The sequence below is a fragment of the Amblyomma mixtum genome, chromosome 1 (assembly GCF_055824585.1).
Source record: "Amblyomma mixtum isolate Tamu chromosome 1, ASM5582458v1, whole genome shotgun sequence".
Taxonomy (NCBI): Eukaryota; Metazoa; Arthropoda; class Arachnida; order Ixodida; family Ixodidae; genus Amblyomma; species Amblyomma mixtum.
In genome coordinates, this window is record NC_143012.1 from 236,326,678 (window position 1) to 236,346,793 (window position 20,116).

General features: G+C 46.6%; 1 protein-coding gene across 2 annotated transcripts; it reads right to left on the bottom strand.

Moving 5' to 3' along the window:
- Positions 1-266: 266 nt before the first annotated feature.
- On the bottom strand, positions 267-10,951 carry LOC149371277 (lipid droplet-associated hydrolase-like). 2 transcript variants are annotated; one of them, XM_089564947.1, is made up of 5 exons: positions 10,460-10,951; positions 9,417-9,557; positions 5,485-5,639; positions 4,222-4,503; positions 267-739 (listed from the first exon to the last, which is right to left on the bottom strand). In XM_089564947.1, exons 1-5 carry the CDS (start codon positions 10,590-10,592, stop codon positions 512-514), a joined length of 939 nt encoding a protein of 312 aa, XP_089421073.1. In that variant the 5' UTR covers positions 10,593-10,951; the 3' UTR covers positions 267-511. The 2 variants fall into 2 exon arrangements, with proteins under 2 accessions (XP_089421073.1, XP_089421079.1); XM_089564953.1 differs by lacking the exon at positions 9,417-9,557.
- Positions 10,952-20,116: the final 9,165 nt, after the last annotated feature.

Below are 20,116 nucleotides of genomic sequence, written 5' to 3' on the forward strand. Positions count from 1 at the left end.
ATAAACAAGAACCTACACTTTAAAGATGGCTGAACTTTTTTTAATAATGATAAAAGAATTTTACTGCACCTCATGGTCAACCTTACAATGCACATCTCTTCAAGTTAATAACAATGCAGTACAAGACAATGTAGTGCATGAGACAGAATTAGTTCAGTGTCATGAGAGTGTAAGGATGTATAACAGTTAAAAGAGTTGGAAAGCTTGTCGACGACTCATGAGTATATACTCGAAGCAGCAGAAACTAGAACATAATCACACACATGTTCAGCACAGAATTGGCACCTTTTTGTTTTACTTGAGCTTTACTAGGCTGCAGAAAACACGGCAAGAAGTGGAAAATCTGTGTTGTACATCTGTGAAAAAACAGAAAGGCATCTCAAGGGCAGTCATAAAAAATGTGGTTCTCAAAATCCACTGAACACGGCAACTTGGTCCAAAATGCAACATAACCTTCACGAAAGTGCCGCACTGACTTGTCCCACCGAGCAAGCCTTGAAGCAGTGCCATGTCAGGTGCTGTTTTTCACTTTGTCTGCAATGAATGAGGCAAGGTCGGCTGTACGGCCAAGCACGAATGCATGTTTGAGCTTGAGGCTGCAAAGAGTGAGGTCGGCATTCGGGAAGGCCGCTTGCATGTCCCAGTAGAAGCGGATGGGGCACCAGCCATCCTCACAGCCATAGTAGAAGGTCAGCCGTTGCAGATGAGTCCCAATAAGATCGTTGTCTCTCTCCTTCAACTGCACGCAAGCAAACAGTATGGAACAGGTCATAAATTTACTTCACTTGACCCAACCAAGGATGAAGACTGACTGAATGCTTCTCATAGCAACATGCCTCCTTCATTACCTTTGTTAGTGCCCGACCAGAGTTACAAAACAGAGTTATAATCACATCACCTAATTGCAAGCAAGAGCGGAGCACAAGTACTTACAGTACTCTAAGCACTGAAACATAACACTGAGAGAGACTTGTTGACCATGAGGAAGCCTTTCCTGTCAGGTTTTGCTAAACATTTTTCATTTTTCATAAGCGCTCGTGTCGTGTCTCTGCCTTCTGCTGTGTCCTAATTTTTTCACGCTATATTTCGAAAAATGCAAATGCTTCAACTAGCCCAGTTTAGCATACTTGTGCATTTGCTAAACTGAGGCTCCTTCAAATTGGGCACTATAGTAACTCCCTGTAAAAGCTGTGTCACAGCCACGACTGGCTTTATAGACAGTGACCTGTTCATGAGTACCTGCATCAGCGTGACAGATTTGTTTTGCTACCATTAGTTGTTTTCTCGTTTGGCCAACTGAAATTGGGGCTGTTGACACAACCTCCACGCTGCAATGATGCTGTCTGCTAATGACCCTTTACAGCTACGTTTTCCTGTCTTTGGAATGGTATGGTATGGTATGGTATGGTATGGTATGGTATGGTATGGTATGGTATGGTATGGTATGGTATGGTATGGTATGGTATGGTATGGTATGGTATGGTATGGCAAGGCATGGCATGTCATGGCATGGCATGGCAAAGCATACCATAGCTTAGCATAGCATAGTATAGTAGCATTGCTTGGTATATATACACTAGTATATAACTAGAACACTTTGCTAACCATTCTGAATTTGTTTGGACCTCAAACACATTTACAGTGAAACCTCGTTATAGCGAACTAGTACAAAATCGCAAAACAGTTTGCTATAGCCGAAATTCGTAATATAAAATTTCGTCCGAAACGCGCGCAATAACGGCGCAATTTAGTCATTGAAAGGACAGAAATTCTGGCGATCCTTACAAGAGAAGCGAATAGATGTTTTCCCAGGTTTTGGTGGCGTTCCGAAGACGCTCGCGGCTATTCCGAAGACCGCAAAAAACCGAGCGCCAGTTAGGTTGGCTCTCCCGCACAGCACCGCAAGCGCAGGTTAAGCGCCGGCTGCTGTGGCTTCCCCGCATCACAGCGGTGTCGCGTGGAAAGCGGTACGCCAGAGCGAAAGCTACCGCCGAGTTCACCACCTCCGCGACAGCCGACATGAGCGCAGGATTGTCACTGCATGCTTACAACCACCAGTGCTGTTTCCATGGCGCTGTCGACGGATGCCAGAGGCGTGAACGCGTGCTGACTGCCGGACTGCAACCCTACACGCCTGTGTTGGCGAGTGCGAGATGAAAGTGCAAACCTTGGTGCGAACGCGTGCCGCATCACCACCAGTCACTTGCCGCCTGCCATCCGAACGGGCACAGTTTGGCGCCGGGGAGTTCGATATACCCATTTCGTGGCCAACCGCGTTCGGTATATACAGTAGAAATTGCATGAATTAGTCAAAAATATTTACGAAGAGTTCGATATAGCCAATAATTCGTAATATCCGTGTTCGTTATATCGAGGTTTGACTGTACCTGCAAGCCATATATGTGTCGTTTACAAAGCTCCTTTCATTTGCAATGCACAAAAATGCCAGTGGAATGATACTATGTTAGGATAACAGCTGATAGCTTGACATAAATTAGAATTAAGACATTCGTGCCCTGGGAGCTCACTTTCTACAAGTAGTATTAAAGCTTACCGTGACATGAAAGTGCACTGATGTTAACAAGAAACACGAATTCACGAGTTTTAGATAAATGACTGAGCATATTTTCTTTACATGATGCAGAACTGTTCACAGATGTACCGAATTCGAGTAATTGCCACAAATACTGCTGTTCAGGCTATGGAGCAATCTTCAATGAATTTCAGTGCAAAAATATTGCCAAGCATGTCTTCAGGAACATGAAAGCACTCCTCTGTGTACGCTAACAGTATACAAGACTGCAGCCATTCTCATAAAATGTCATAGACTAACCTGATTTTACATAACATGCCAGGGACACTACCACAGAGAAAAATAGCGCTGATACAAAAACACTCACGGCACTCTCTATAAGACCCTCAAAACATTTTCACACAACAGCAGAAGACAGATTGAGCAAAATGTACCAACTACATTAAAAGTTTTTAGACAAGCCCCATGCTACAAAGCAACCTCCCTCAGTAAGCTAAGGCTTGCAATGAGCAGCAGTGGTCAGTGCAATATTATTTTCTTCATAATCTTTTTGTGCTGCGTGAACAAGGACATGATTGTCAGTGCTCCGCTCTTTCTTTGCATCTGTGGTAGCTCAGTGGTTATAGTGCTTGGTTGCTCAGCATGAGGACACAGGATCAAATGCCAGGCACACTGGCCGTGTTTCGAAAGAGGCAGGATGCAGAAGACGCCATGTGTTGCGCAATGTCAGTGCATGTTAAAGAGACTATTGAAGTGAATGTACTGAGGTTAATCAAAGCAGAGGAGAGATAGGCGTCCCATCACTTGTCACCCCAGTGCAAGAATTTTTCAGCTAGTTTCAATAACACTCAAGAGATTGGCGATTAAAAAGGATGCTCCTCCTCACCCCCCTCAAACCGTACACGCTGGAAACAGCTCTGGGACTGTGCCCCACCCACGAATACATCAACCGCTAATCTTCGGTTTCCGACTTCCGGTTGTCACACCCCGTTATCCTACGCATGGGTCTTCGCCTTCCTGGCTTTTCCGCACACACGCCAGCCTCTTTTCCTTCTCGTCTGTCGTTGTCGCCAATAATGGACCCGGTTTGCTCACGCTTGCCTGAGGGGTTTGCGCAGCAACACGAGCAGATGACTTTCACGGCTACCGGAAGTGTGCTTATGATGTTACGGCTGCCGTAGCTCCCGCGATGGGCAGTGTGTGTTGGCCTGCCGACGTCAATAAAGTTATGACGTCTATCTTTTGGATGAGCAGTTGCAAAATCAGTCACTACGAGCACACCAATCGGCCCACGAATTTAACAAAACACGTACTTTGAAAATTAATTACAAATCGCCAGCTCCATTCCGAGCACTCTATTTAGTGTGAGTGATCCGTAGCATCCTTTTTAAACACTGAAAACATTTACAAGCGACTATGATTTCATTGCATAGCCCCTCTGAAGAACTCCAGGTGGTTGAAATTAATCCACAGTCTCCACTACATGGCCTCTTTCTCTTCTCCTTCTTTCATTCAGTCCTTCATCCCTTCCCTCATGGCACAGTTGTGCTGTCCACCAAGAGTGACACAGTTGCACTGCCTTTCCTTTCCTCCTGGCCAATTTTAATCTCCAACTGTCTCAGTTTCGTAACCAAGTTTACGTATGCAGCCATCTCCTTTGAATGATATCAAAAGATAAGGATGCTCACCACACAAATTTCTTCGTGGGCCATGTCAGTCATAAGCTGGAAGACGGTGGGCATGAACACCATGCAGGTGGCCTTAGCGGAGCGCTCCCGAATGGCTGGTGGCAAGCTGCGACAATACCAGGACACCAGTGCCGCTTTGAAACTGTCCGGTAGTAGCAGCAGGAGGAACACTAGGAGCCGGGTGATCAGCTTCAGCAAGTATGAGTCCCACACCAGCCTCCATGCGTTGGGGGCCTCGTCAAGCCGCTCAAAAACCGGGAACAGCATGAAAGATCGTTTCACCTGAATGACAAGGGGGCAGGCAAAGAATTAGTGAAGACTGTCTTGTTGGTCACAACGAGATAATGCTGTGCCTACGCATGCATTCTAATTGAGTGGAAAAACCAAGCTTTCAGCTGACATCTTTTTTAAATCAATACAGCTGAAACTCCATTTTGCCACACATAGGACACATATTTCCACTCTGGCACTCTTATTAGACTGCCTTCGCTTAAAATGTGGTTTTAGTTTCAGCTGCTGTGAGTAATGCACTTAACATTGCCTTATAATACTGAGCACCATTTGCACAATAGTAACAAGAATACCAACAGTAGACACATACATATTTCAATTTGCTTGACCTGTTTAGTTCACCTAACTGCCAATAACACTCTTTAAAGTATCAAAGACGATAGGTGACCTGGGAGAGTTGAGTTAGGCTCGAAAAGAGCTATGTCATGAAAAGTTGAGGTTTGTCAATGTATGCTTTGCATGTAAAAGTGGCTTAGTTCCGATAACTACAGTTTAAAGAACATTGTCACTACGACTCATTAAGAGACAAAACAGTGAGGTTCTATAACCGGCAGCATATGCTGTGCAAACTCTAAGTGTAGTCAATGTACACTACTATTTTGCATTTGAGCTACGATATGGGCTTCTGAGTTTTGATAGATGTCACAAGGATTTGAACACTGTTCAAGGCTCCAACATTCTTCTCACTGTTCCTCCAAGCAGCAGGACTGCTACCCTACAAAACTGCATTAAGATAAGCTCAGAGATAACGAATGCGACAAAATACCTTAACAGGCATCCATGGAGGGCAATGCACACCACACACGCAAGACCGGAAACACTACGAAATCTCACTACTTCAATCATAGACCCTTGCATGCCACTGCAGAGGTATGATCACACACAAATCAGTCATCCGTTTCAGCACTCTGGTATAGAACCAGTTTCTGAATCTGGCAAGAACACCAAGTTCAGAAGGCACTACCAACTCACGTTAAGTCCTTTGAGCTCCTTGAGTATCTGTAGCACCATGTAGGCACCAATCGAGTGGCCTGCCAGGAAGACAGTGCGCTTGCTGTTCACATGGTTCTTGATAAACTCCACCTTATGCTTCACCTGTCCTTGCAGCCCATACAGGTGCCAGTGCTCTGCACATTGCACGAGAGAGAGAACAAGCGACTATTCTTGATTCCGATCATGAAGGTCTACTGCAAACCAAGGAACAAAACATATACAGCACTCAGTTCTTGTGTTGAGCAGCTGTGGCTCTCTGTAGCCTTGACTGGTTTCATTCAACTCAGAAGTGCACGGAACTATGTACGAATCCCGATACTGTCATAAGTGAACATTGTATCACACATGCAGGAAGGCAGGTGTAACACCCATGGGTGCGGTGCCCCAATGCAATGCTTCTGCATGTGACAAAAAAACAAAGCAAACAAAGCACTCTACAGCGGCACTCAATGAGTGTACAAGATGTTGTCTGCTACTACAAGTACCGTCACTCATGACCAGCACAAGACTCCATTTGAGATGTCCTACCAAACCTGTGCATATCAACATGCTGTGACTGTGTTACGGCACACTGCTGTGAGTTGCCAGCATTGTGACTAATCCTATAGAAGGGCGTGAACGTGCTATCGCCAGAGTCCCCATGCCTGACAAGTTAGCTTGCTCGAGAGGATTTGGGAGCAAACATGTTAAAGGTGCACTGAAGAGGAATCTGAACTTGTCTTTTTGCCGCGGGAATTCGATCTACACGTTCCTAGCATTCTTAGAAACTGCGACTTATTGCCCTGTATGGCCGATTTCCCAAATTAAATCGAATTAACGGCCGGCTCCCGCCCTTTTTTTTGAATTCTGCCTCCTACGGTGGGCGGAGTCGACCAACGCGTGGAGTGCCTTTCACCCAGTCCCGTGGCGGCTAGCCGCTCTGCTATCGGCGGAGTAATACGTAGTAGTCCGCAGCAGCAAATAGTCCGCGCGTATTTTTATTTCTGAGGGGTTATTTTGCGGCTATATTATCTGCGAATGAAACTATTTATTCATGGAAACCTAAAAAACAAAATAAAGCGAAAGCAAAGCCTCCACGGAGCTGGCTGAAAGGAACTTCACGCGTTGGTCGACTCCGCCCATCGTACGAGGCAGAATTCAAAAAAAAGGGCGGGAGCCGGACGTTAATTCGATTTAATTAGGGAAATAGGCCATACAGGGCAATAAGTTGCAGTTTCTAAGAATGCTTGGAACGTGTAGATCGAGTTCCCGCGGCAAAAAGACAAGTTCAGAATCCTCTTCAGTGCACCTTTAAGGCACCTTCCAGACTTCAATATCAGATTCTAGCTTTTAAGTGAATTGAAACGATTATATATTAATCATACTGCCATAATTACAAAGGTCGGTTTGTTTTATTGGGGTTTAGCGTCCCAAAGAAACCCAGGCTATGAGGGAAGCCGTAGTGAAGGGCTCCGGAAATTTCGACCACCTGAGGTTCTTTAACGTGCACTGACATCGCACAGTACACGGGCCTCTAGAATTTCGCCTCCATCGAAATTCGGCCGCCACGGCTGGGATCGAAAATTACAAAGGTCAGTCAAAAAGTAATGCACAATCCCCTGTAGCTCGGTAACAGCAAGCACTAGGGAAATTCAATTTTATAGGTTGTAGCATTGGAGCTTTGGTCCTTGAAAAATTCTTCTGAATATTTGATCCTTCAATCACTGCAATTCAACCTTGTTTTCATGACATGTATCCATACTCATAAAACTCCTGAGGTTGGTCTTTACAGCACTTTTCCATCTTGAATCTGTCTGTCATGCAGACGAGCCTACAATTGCCCAAACAGGTAGAAATTGGATAGTGCTTCATGAATGACTTCATGAAAGCATTCAAGACAATCCCCAAAGAAACTTTGTAGAAGATTATTCCACACATTATTTTTGATTTGCATCACCTCCCTTGTCAAGATCCATGGAATCCAGTAAGCACAAATTTTTCCGCGCCCCAATTGTTCGATTAACCTTAAGACATCCTTTTGCCATACCTTTGTGTTCCATGCTGTATCTTGTGGTGATTTAACTGTCATTTTGAATAAGTTCGTGAATGACTGATGCATTTTCATTGGACATGATGCTTGACTGTCCACCTGAATGTGGCAAGACCTGGATACTGAAGTCACGCAGGAACATTTGAAGCCACATTACATAGAACGCCAAAACACACAAAAGCCACATTACACCAAAACACATTACTTGGATTCATTGTGTTGTCTCCATGGACTGGCAGTAGCTTCCAGCGAATTGGTGTTGCTGAGTTAGAAATGGTTGTAGAGGAATTCGATCACTGCACAATGGCATTGTAGGGTGCCACGTTGATTACCCATGATGGCTTACGTGAAACAATGGGAAACAAAAATTAGGCATTTGCTATGGTATAAAGGACCAATGCTTCTACCTAAAAAATTTCCCCACTGCTTACCATCAACAAGCTACAGCGGATTGTGCATTATTTTTTAACCGACCCTTTATGTCATTCTTGTTGATGTCTCTCCAACAAAAATAAGGCAAAAAAAGACAGTGTGGCTGCTAACACACAATTCCAGAAAAAATGCTGTAATCCAAGCTTTTTTTGTGGCATCATGAAATCAGTGTTCTTCAACAGCTTTAGAAAACTGTTACGGCTTCACAAGGCTAAAAAGACTGAGAAACCTAGCTTTAAGCAAAATACAGTCTAGCTAGGATTGTTCATCGGCTAGCTTTGTTTCACATGAGTGTACAATAAAACCGTGCAAAGATGGGGCACAGAGGGACATGGACAGGTGCTCGTCTTCAGCACAAAGGCACTTTCAAAGAATGATTGGTGTATGGAATTTAACATCCCAAAGGACTAAGGCTATGGGGATGCCTTTCGAAGAATGAATCCTTGCATGCAGGCATGCGCTGCTCAATAGCAACACTTGCATTTTTATAATGCTTGGATTACTATAATGGCAACTTTCTCAAGATTATCCTATGTAGTAGAGCTAGGAGCCGATTTTAATTACACTTATTACACTCTTTGAGCCTAGGCAAAAAATTTCAAGCTTCAGCTTCAGACATAAAGAGGTAGTGCAAAAAGCACTCACATACAAGACAGGACACAGGACGAGCACAACCTTGTCATGTGTGCGTATTCTCTTCATGCAATGTTTGCATGCCTGAAGAATTGCACCAACTACGTTGACATCATGTTCTAATCAAACTAAGTTCTCATACACTGTGGGTAAGTAGTGCTTTTGTAACAGTAAAAACAATTAGGTTACTGAACAAAAGTATAGCACAATATTGCCTGGAAAGAAAGTGTTAGCTGCATTGTGAGGTCTGCCATGAATAAAAAGCATGGTGAAGGCCAGAATGAACACCCTCTCAGGTCAGCTAAATCTTCTAAACAAGCAGGAAAACAGTCCCATGTAAACGCACAAGGAATAAGGCATGCAAATCTTGACCACTGCCCTTCTTAGCAGCCTTATAAAACCTGGAAACCAGTGCTCACAGACTCACTTTAAGCATGCTTGTATAAACCATGAAAAGAAAATCCTATATGAGAGAACTTTTGTTAAATGCCTTTACAACAGTGGCGTAATGGTACAAGTAGCACCTCTTTAACACGCCAGATACTATGCTACGACATGAGATAACTGGAGATCCTATATGAAAGAACTTTTTTTAATACATTCAACTGCCTTTACTACAGTGGCGTAATGGTACAAGTAGCACCTCTTTAACACGCCAGATACTATGCTACGACATGAGATAACTGGAGATCCTATATGAAAGAACTTTTTTTAATACATTCAACTGCCTTTACTACAGTGGCGTAACGGTACAAGTACCACCTCTTTAACAAGCTAGATACTACGCTACGACATGGGATAACTGGAGAAGAATTACCTTTTGGCGAGGGTGCACTACATTTCGTCCAAACTTCATCATGCCCCGCATGCGAGAGTCCGCAGACGTGAACTCTGCCTTCAAACTCCTCATAAATTTCCACGAGAAAGTCTTCATAGTATTCAATGATTCCTGGATTTCCTGCAAAACAGCCGACGGGTTACAGCACAGAAAAATCAACCAAGTCTAAAATTTTTACTGGCTAAAGGAATTATCGAGCATCCATACCTTCTAGTGTTATAACACCAGATATCAAATAATTTGGTTTCGTTTCAATCACAGGTGTTGTCCATGCTGCATCATTGACCGACTTAATGCAATCATCGTACACAAAAATGGCTGACCTTCGCAGTAATCTGCGAGTCACACCTTTTAACTAGAACTGTGTAAGGCCTTAGAGGATAAGCACCAAATCATTGGTTGGTTTGGTTTATTGGGGTTTAACGTCCCAAAGCAACTGAGGCTATGAGGGACGCCGTAGTGAAGGGCTCCGGAAATTTCGACCACCTGGGGTTCTTTAACGTGCACTGACATCGCACAGTACACGGGCCTCTAGAATTTCTCCTCCAAAGAAATTCTAGCCGCCGCGGCCGGGATCGAACCCGCGTCTTACGGGTCAGCAGCCGAGCACCATAACCGCTGAGCCACCGCGGCGGCACACCAAATCATTGATCCAATATGCTTCGCATGTAAGCTGCGTGAGGGATTCGGCGATATAATTATTTGAGCATAAAGCCGCATGACTTCACGTAAGGCGCAATGTCTACGTCGCGGCTCGTACCTCGGCCTGGTTAACGTTCTGAGGCCTTGAGAGAAAGTGTTACACACGCCGAAGGCCTTATCGACGTTTCTCAAGGAAACGGGAGTTGCGTGCTTCGCAAGCGGCGCGAGCGAGTTTCGCTTGCGTGTCACTCTGCAGAGTCTACAACTGAGAAGCCACGCATGATCATCAGGATCGCATCACTCTGTGGTGTCTACAACTGAGAAGCCAATCATGATCATCAGGATATTATAGAACAAAACGAAACCCTGCAGATACTAACCTGGAATCAATATGAAGAGCGGCTCTTGGCTGTCGGGGCCAAGGTCAGTGTGTCCCACTTGAACAACTTTTGTCGGAACGCTATTAACCGTGACGTAGCTGTAGCGTACCTTCGAAGCCGGTTTAGTTTCCATTGTTTTACGGCTCGTATAATAAATAGGCGAGTACTCCTGAAGAGAAAATCTGTTTCTAACGTTTGAATGAACCACGCGCGAGAGGTGTTCCACGGTCTCACGAGCTCACCATAGCAACTACGAGAAGCCAGATGACTGACGTGGCTCGTCTCGGCTGTATCCTCGCGCTGTCGTGTGTATCCAAACCACGAGCCGAACGTTATGGGCGGTTCTTGTTTCAGTTTTAAGCAACCGAATAATTTAGGCTTTGAAAATATACCAATAAACGACGTATTATAGCACACGATGTTGTGGCAAGTATGCAGTATTTTGAAATTTTTCACCTTTTTAATCTGAAAGAAAGTGTCGTCGTCGCCGATGTCCGGAGTATCCACCCCTCCAGTTTGCATCGCGTATAAAAAAAATAGATGCAAATATGGAAAGCTGCACAGAACTGCCCAGCGAGAAATATGTGGTGATACGGGAAACGCTGCTGTGAGACATTTTTGAGCTCATCCACTGTAGCACTCAGTCAAGCAGGGTCGCTCGCGCGGCTCGCGCTTATAATGTTGCGAGGAGGTTATGAGCATCACGGCATCACGAAGACCTCAGCCTCGATCGCGCTCCCAGACAGATATCAAGACTGAATTAGGGTGTCTGGATTCGGAAGCGTTACGACCTTCGAGACGGGCCCTTGTACAGACTGTTGCGTCGATGACAGAAAATCGAAAGAAAAAACATTCATTTGGCCTAACCGCTCGCTTCCTCGGGCTCAAATTCCGCATACAGGTGGAATTTGGCGGTCAGTTTTGTTTTATATAAGTTTGGATGGAGTACTTGCATGATTTGGTCAAAATTAATCGGAAATCTCCAGCGTATGCGGATGGTATGCGGCGGCTGCGAACCAAAACTGCAAGCTTTAGCAATGTAAAATAGCAATGATGGCGATGGCGCCACCACGCGCCCTCCAGACGAATGAGCAATGTGAGCAATGTACCGTCATGGCCTCCGAGATTCCCCACGCGCTCGGAGGCTATGCTACCGTGCAGGGCATTGGTGCAGGCAGTGCGAGGAGGCTACAGTGTAGGCATGGGAGAAACGCAAGGTGCGAGGAGTGGGGCGGTCGCGTGCAAACTTTCTGCGACAAAATTGCAAACCAACCAGGCGCACTTTACCCCACTTGCATTTTGCTGCAGCCTCGTTCTTCCGGTGCGTGCAGATGGCGGTACCGGTACCACTGCTGCACGGTCGTGCACTGTTGTGAAAGCTGGCTGTTTTGGTCGGGCGTCACCGCAAGCGATGGAGGTTTTCGATTAATTCTGACCGAATCAGGCAAATACCCCACCCTAACTTAATATAAAACAAATCTAAATGCCAACCTTAGTTCTCTTAAATGACTCAGGATTGAGTTCAAGGTTGTAAACTTTCAGCGTGTGCCCTGTAAAGATGAATGATGGCCTACGGACATGCGAAGAAGGGATCTCCCTTTCCTCTCTCCCCTTCATATCTCTCCCCCCGTTCCCGTTCCCACGCGTAGGGTAGCATACTGGGCATCGCCTGCCCTTCCGTTCTCTCAGCCCGAACAAGCAGGCAGTTAGGCCGAGGGAAATTTGTTTTTAGATTTTATCCGAGCGACGCAACAGTGGGCACGTGATATGCAAAGACGCAGCCCCGCTGCTAAAACGCGGGGAAGGAACGTACAGTGTGCTGGAACGGCGCACCGGGTAGCACACTTTCGGGATGCATATTCCAATGGATTGTGTTCGGGCGCACCAGGCAGCGTCGATTGTGGTAAATGCACAAAAGAGCGCGGCGTCCGAGCTCTCTAGACAGGTGTGTGGACGACTGTACCTCGGCGGTGGCTGCACCTCTTCCCACCCCATGCAAAGGGCTGGGGAAGGTCAACGAGCGGGTACTCCTGCGCCTGCTCACCAACACGATGTTGTGCCCGGCAATTCTAAAGCATTTCGATCCTAAATTCGACGGGCGGTGCTCACACTGTGGGGAGGTGTCTGACACCTACCACATGGTGTGGGCCTGCCAGCAGAACCCATCCCTACCCCCTATCCCGAACCCCACCCGAGAGGACTGGGAGGCGACCCTGTCCGGTTGCTGCACCCTCGAGGCCCAAAGGGCCTTAACGCAGCGCGCCCGGGCTGCGGCAAACGCCAATGGTGTGCCTGACTAGGCATCCCACCTAGTGGTTGTAAGGGCGTGACCCTTCAGGTCACGTCCCCCAACACCTCTCTCTATGATTAATAAATGTTTTCACCACCACCACCACCTCCACTAGTGACACGCTTCTTTTTTAGCGACGTGTTATCGCTCCGGAGAGCGCAGCGCGTCGCTCGATATGTGTTGCTAGGCCTTACTTCGAAGCACCAGAGGACTGGTGCATTCCCCGCACGACCAACAATGTTCGAGGGATGTCCGATTAAAGTCCGCACATCCGAAGCCAAGTCAGAACATCTATGGGAAAAAACAATACGTCCGAAAACGGACGTCGGAATTAGGACGTCCAACGGGCTTTCAGGGGACTTCCCTCTCCAGGCCTGCGCGGCGACTGCTACCACAGGAGCCCTGGACTAGGGGCCTCACCTGCAAGATCCTCCGAAAAGATCTCCAAAAGAGCAAATAAAGTTTTTCAATCAATCTCCGAAACAGTTTGAAAGGCCATACGCTAGAAGACTAGAAGAGTAAAATAGATTTTAAAAATCTGTTCGCCTGGCGGCAGCGATATGATAGGTGTCCAGTCGCTAAAACGGGGTGAATAATTAAGAGAGATCGAGAGGGGATACCTTTATCGGAAGCTGACAGCGTGAACAGTAGACACAGACGCGCACTTAAAGCACTATTTCCAAAATAATTTTTCACTTTTCAGTGCTGGAGTAACTCCCAGTATCAACGCTGTCATCCAAGGTATGTCCCTGCGAAGTCTTGAAAGGACATGCGAATATCCCAAGGAAGTGCGGAAAAAATCCCGCGGACATCCCTCACATCTCCTTTTGGCCGCACTTTCTGTATCCAAGGGAGGTTTGAAGAAAGTCCCCTGGGGTTTTCATTGGTCTGACATGTTGTATCGGTGAAATAATGGTAAATTTCTCTTGGTACTTTTATGGTAGCAATAAAAAAAAACTTACTTGGCCCCCGTGAAAAATAGCCGCAAGCCTAATTTATATTTTCTGCGATTGAGGTGTGAAGAAATGCTTGACTGCAACTGATTACAATGGTGCAGTTGCTTGGCATAGTGCTCACAGTTTTACGGGTAAAATCTGCACAGCATCACTTGCTGTCACAGCAGATATGTCTAACAAGCATGTTCGAAACCCAGGGGAAAATTTGCTGCTGGTTTCGTATTGGGATCCCACTGGTTCCACTCCATTCCCAGTAGCTACAGGAACCAGCAGCTGATGGAGCCCGTAGGTGATGGAACCAGTAGCTGCTGGAACCATCAGCTTCCATTATAGCACCGAAACACTAAATTTAGTTCTGTTTGGATAAACCATTCATACAATGTCCATGATTTTCCAGTCTTTCTGAAACGTTAGAAAGAAATTTTAAATAACTTCCTAAACGTTAAGCATACACAAAATAGCAAAAAAAAAACATTCGCAACCTAAGGCAAAATCACCCTGCAGGACCACAAGTACAGCTTTAAACCCCACTCGGAAAGCAGCAACTAGAGCGACAATAAACACTACAATATACATATATACGCTACAATATATACGCTCACTTCTAATATTATAAGGTTCATGCTTATACATCCCCCCACTATGGGTGCTCCACAGGTGTTAGTACGAAATGGTTAATTAGCAAAACTCTCACTAAATTTCCGCGCTGTTTATTCAATTTTTGCCGCTCACAGTCGAAGAGATTTAGGTGCAAGATTCTGTTAGCTGAAGGATATTACGACGCAAACAGAAAAAAAAGTTCTCAAACAGAACAGGAAAAAGTTATTTTGCTGCAACCAGTGCAACCAAACGAAAACCAGTACAATTTGATTCTGACAGTATGATGTCAGAATCATCGGCCGCGGAAAAACACAGCTTGAAATCCTGGAAGAATTTAAAATCAAGGATTTAGGCACTGAATGCGTCAGCGATAGCTCGGTCCGATTCACTTCTTCGACTTAATTCTCTGGAATTCTGGCTTTGACGAGTTGCGAGCACTGGAGAGGCTGCTTTGCCTGCAAGCTTCTCGAAAGCGCATGTATTTTGGCGCGATGTAGCCAGAATTTGTTGGGCCACAGCGCCGAGGGTAACCGCGTTTTCGAAATTATAGAAACTGATACGGATATTACTTGCGGTGGGCTGCATACCTCTAAGTAATTTAGGAGGCTAACGGTAATAGTTAAAAAGTTAAATTTTCAGTATTAGTTACCCAGCCTGCTAGTTAGCTCGTCTTAGCTGTATTTTGATGTACAACCCCACTGACAATGCTATGCCGAAAAAAATCGCTTTTCTAACTCATAAAGCCTGATTGAAAAAGTGTGTAGTTTTAGGTGAAACACCCTGTGTGTGTTCGACACACACACACACGCACACACACACACACACACGCACACACACACGCACACACGCACACGCGCGCACACACACACACACACACACACACACACACACACACACACACACACACACACACACACACACACACACACACACACACGCACACACACACACACACACACACACACACACACACACACACACACACACACATTCTAAGCACTTAACCAATACAATGTGAAAACATTTTAGCCCGGCTGTTTTCAGTGCATACACGCGAGAAAACTATCCCCATTTTTTGTAGGCCATCTGCAATACATGACCGGCTTGAGCAAAAACTGAACCGCATACACTTGACAAAAAAGGGGTGTAAAGCCTCGTTGATGCGTCTTTATATAGAATGTGGGGAGAGAGAGAGCAAACTTCTGTTGCCTTCGAGGCATTACGAGGGTGGTTCGCCCAGGTCCGAGGAAACGTTGTCGAAGACGGCCCTCCAGGCTTGGCCGACTATCTGGCGCTGAAGTGGGTGCTCTGTGTGAGCGAGATTCGCTTCTCACTGCTCATGGCTGAGTTCCTGAGGATTATATCCTTTAGGTTGTAGCGTGACACCGTGGTCCAGCAGCCGAAGACGACGAATGTCCCAGTACGCCTGCCAAGCACGCGCAGACTGGATTTTCATGGCTGCTTAACTGCAAGGCCGGCGCAGCGCTGTTCCGTTCCAGCCTGGCTGAGCGCGTCCAGCCGAATATATTTGTGGATGACTGGTGCCCACGATTCGTCTCCACAAATTTGGTGACCCGGACGTGATGGGTTACAGTATTTGGAAGTCCCTCTTTCGAGGTTAGGACTCCCCCTCGAATCGTGGGCACCAGTCATCGTCAGGTCTCCTCAAATATATTCGGCTGGACGCACTCAGCCAGGCTGAGACGGAACAGCGCTGCGCCGGCCTTGCAGTCAAGCGGCCATAACAATCCAGTGTGCGCGTGTTGGCAGGCGTACTGGGACAGTCGTCGTCTTCGGCTGCTGGACCACGGTGGCACGCTACAAGTTTGCTCGGGACAGTGGATGATTTTAGAAAACTTTCCGCAGGTCGGGCATGCGCTAGTGGGGTATCGCGGTGGCCAGATCTTATTGTATCGAGCAGTGTTGGGTAGTGTGTAGGCTTGTGGGGGGAAGCCTGTAATCCGGTGAAACGTATGGTTCAATCCATAGAGTTATTCAAACAGCCTAATTTTGAAAAGCGCAACTACTGAAGTAGGTACAAAGGCATTCGTTAGCAATTTCACTTCATAAAAATGTCCAGTGCTACTTTTTGGCACAACGTCTAAACAGCTCCTTTTCTAGAGCTGCGGGAAAACGCGAAACGCACTCCGTGAGGGGACTTCAGCCGGACACTTACTCTCCAAACACAACAATGAAACCAAATATGTGAAAGCGTCAACGGACAGCTCGGAAATAAGAAGACATGGCATCTTCTAAGACACCTGCTCGACCCAGAACAAACACGTCCCGTGCAACAAAGTCAACTGTACAGACTCATACATAAATATGAGGGTACAGCTGACGACCTAATCAAAGATCTAGCAGAACGTTATCTAAACACAGATGATGGTACCACACACGGGGGACTCCTAATCCAAATTTAGACGCAGACATGACAGACGCAGAGGTCTGGTACGCAATTGGAAAACTGCGGACTACATCTGCGGCAGGACCAGACAAAGTAACAAATAAGACTCTCAGGAACTTAGACGCAACGTCGATCGCGGCGGTTACAGACCTTATGAACAAATACTGGCATTCAGGCAACATACCACAAGAGTGGAAACACGCGAAAATCACTTTTATTCCTAAAGCGGGTAAGAAACTCAGCACTGAGAATCTACCACCAATTTCATTAACATCACGCCTAGGCAAACTCATGGAGCATGTCATCCTCAACAGGCTCCGAAACAATGCGGAGGACATGAACCTCCTACCTGAAACAATGTTAGGATTCAGGGCCCAACTATCTACCCAGGACATACCCTTGCAGCTTAACAAGGACATAATTGATGCTGACGAGGGAACAGGAACGAAAGCAATATTGGGTTTAGACCTTATTAAAGCTTTCGACAACGTCACCCACAAAGCCATTTTGACAAACTTGTCAGAAATCAACCCCGGAGAAAGGACGTACAACTACATCCGATCCTTCCTCACTAACAGAACAGCAGTGATAACGGTAGGAACAATAGAGTCTGCCCCAATCACACTAGGAAGTAAAGGAACGCCACAGGGCTCTGTCCTGACCCCTTTCCTTTTTAACCTCTCCCTCATCAAAATTCCCCCCAAACTGGCACAAATACCAGACCTACATCACACGTTCTATGCAGATGACCTCACACTTTGGGTAACCAAAGGATGCGAGCAGCAGTGGACATCATTGAGGCATGCGCATGGGTATCCGGTCTCACTTGTTCAGAGCAAAAATCTGAACTCTTCGTGATCCGTCGTAAACAAAGAGGTAGGCGTACCACGACTCCCCCCCCCCCCCCCCCCCCCCCCCCAGCAAATAAACGTCTGTGTTAATGGACGATCTGTCAAAGAGGTACAAACCATGAGAATACTGGGGTTGTATTTACAAACAAATGGAAAGAATACTGACACACTCACTAAGCTAAAACGCACGGTAGAAGCGACGGCGCGATTAATAAGCCGCATAGCTAATCGCAGACAAGGGGTGAGGGAAAGAGATTTATGCCGACTAGTGCAGGCCTTTGCGCTAAGCAGGATACTGTATGCCACCCCTTATCTCAAATTTGCGAAAGCAGAAAAGGACAAATTGGATAGCATGATACGGCAGGCCTATAAGGCTGCGTTAGGACTCCCACTAAATGCCTCAACCGAACGGCTTATGAGGTTAGGAATACATAACACGTACAATGAACTGAAAGAAGCCCATTTAATGGCTCAAACAGTGAGATTAGCCAATTCCAGAACTGGCAGGAGTATTTTACCAGGCTCGGAATTAACTTCCAACCTACGAATAAAGATGCTAAAGTAGACTTACCCTGCGACTATAGGACGGCCCTACTAATCAAACCACTCCCCAAAAACATGCACCCCTTACACCATGAGGTTAGAAGACAAGCACGAGCCAAAGCCTTACATAATAAATACGGACAGCGCGCTGGAACACTTTATGTAGATGCGGCAGAATACAAACATACCAATGCCTTTGAAATTGTGGCTGTGAACGAAAATGGTGACCACATCGTCTCGGCAACAATCAAAACGAAATCCTCTGAAACGGCAGAAGAGGCAGCTATAGCCCTCGCCCTAGCGCATACGCAAGAGAGCATCATCCTCAGCGATTCCAAAATGGGTATCAATAATTTCGCAAAAGGGCGACTTACAAACACCTCCCTTAGAATCCTTAACGCAACCAAATTCTCACCAAATTATTCCGAATTGATATGGGTCCCCGCCCATTCGGGGAATACAGGGAGCGAGGCAGCCCACAATAAAGCCCGAGGTTTCGTCGACGGGGCAGTGGATGAGTCTGGCTCCCTGAATTTCACGAAGGACTCCATGATCACATATCATTATCTCACCAATCATTTTAAACTAGAGAGGAGAATTTTCCCCCCTCCGGACAAAAGCCTGACTAAAGAACAAGAGGTTACGTGGCGTCGTCTACAGACCAGATCGATACGCACCCCATCACTCCTCGCGCACATTTATCCAGATCTTTACAGCCCAAATTGTAAACACTGTGGCCAACGAGCCACCTATGATCACATCCTGTGGGACTGCAAAATAGAGCCACCTCCGGGGGATCTAGTTACTGCTCCTTCTCTCGAGCGGTGGGAGACCGTGCTGGCTAGCTCTAACCTCAGAACGCAAGTTTGGCGGTGGAGTGGGCTGACAAAGTCGTCGAGGGCTGCGTACTCTCGACCACTTAACGCGACCTCTTACCAATCTCTTTCCGGCGAATAAAATGTTTTACAATCAAATTCAGCAGGCGCTAGATGGCGGAGGTGTCGCTACTCGAACGATGTCGCCTGCGATTGGCCATGCGCAGCTGCGAATGGGAAAATAGCTCCTGGTTACTCTTGGAGTAATCGTTCTGCGGAAGGGTGTACCGGTAAGTCCAAGGGCGAAAAGCCGGTTGGTGCGGAAAGCGGTGTGCTTTTACCGCTATAGTGTGAGCGCGGCTTTCATGACTGAGGGTAACTCAGGGTAGTTTTCCTTTTTCGGAGAACATCAGCGTAAATATCCGCCATTAAGCTCTGCGGGAAAGCAGCGCCTTGTGTGGCAGGAGCCATGATTAGGCCATTCCCCACGGTTCTTTTTCTTAGGCCGCAAGTTACTATGGATCATAAGCAACACATTCACGCAGTGCTGTTCCCGTAGCGTTGCTGAAGTTGTTTTCATGCGAATATAAGCAGGGCTTTAAGCGCAGAAAAAACTTCGCAACACACCAGGTACGTCAATAGTAATGGCGAAATTCACCGGAATCTTTATATCAGCGTTTTTGAATGCTTCGCCGCCTTGCTTTTGTGCACTGCCAAAAAGCCACCGCTGCGGCTGACTGTCGCAGTGTTTTTGCTTTCCCCAGACCCGGGCGACCTCGCCCGCTCGCAGTTGTATTTTTCAGATGCTTCCCCCTTGCCCTTAGGTTGCCGTGTCCGGAGCGCGCTATTCTGAAAGCCGTTTTTTTTAAAGCCACGCCATCTTGCATCTAGGCGCTGGACACCTCAACCACGCATTACAGGAAGGGAGGAGGGTGGGAGTAAAAGAAGAAAGAAAGAGGTGCCGCAGTGGCGGGCTCCGGAATGATTTCGAACACCTGCGGGTATTTAACATCCACCGACATTGCACAGCACATGGGCTCCTTTTGCTTTTTGCCTCCATCAAAATTCGGCCGCCGTGGTCAGGATTGAACTGGATTTGTTTGACTTTTTTTTTTTGGGGGGGGGGGGGGGAGGGAGGGAGGAATGAAAGGCCAGTGACTGTCTCTTTTCACGGTGGATCCCTCAACCGCACTGC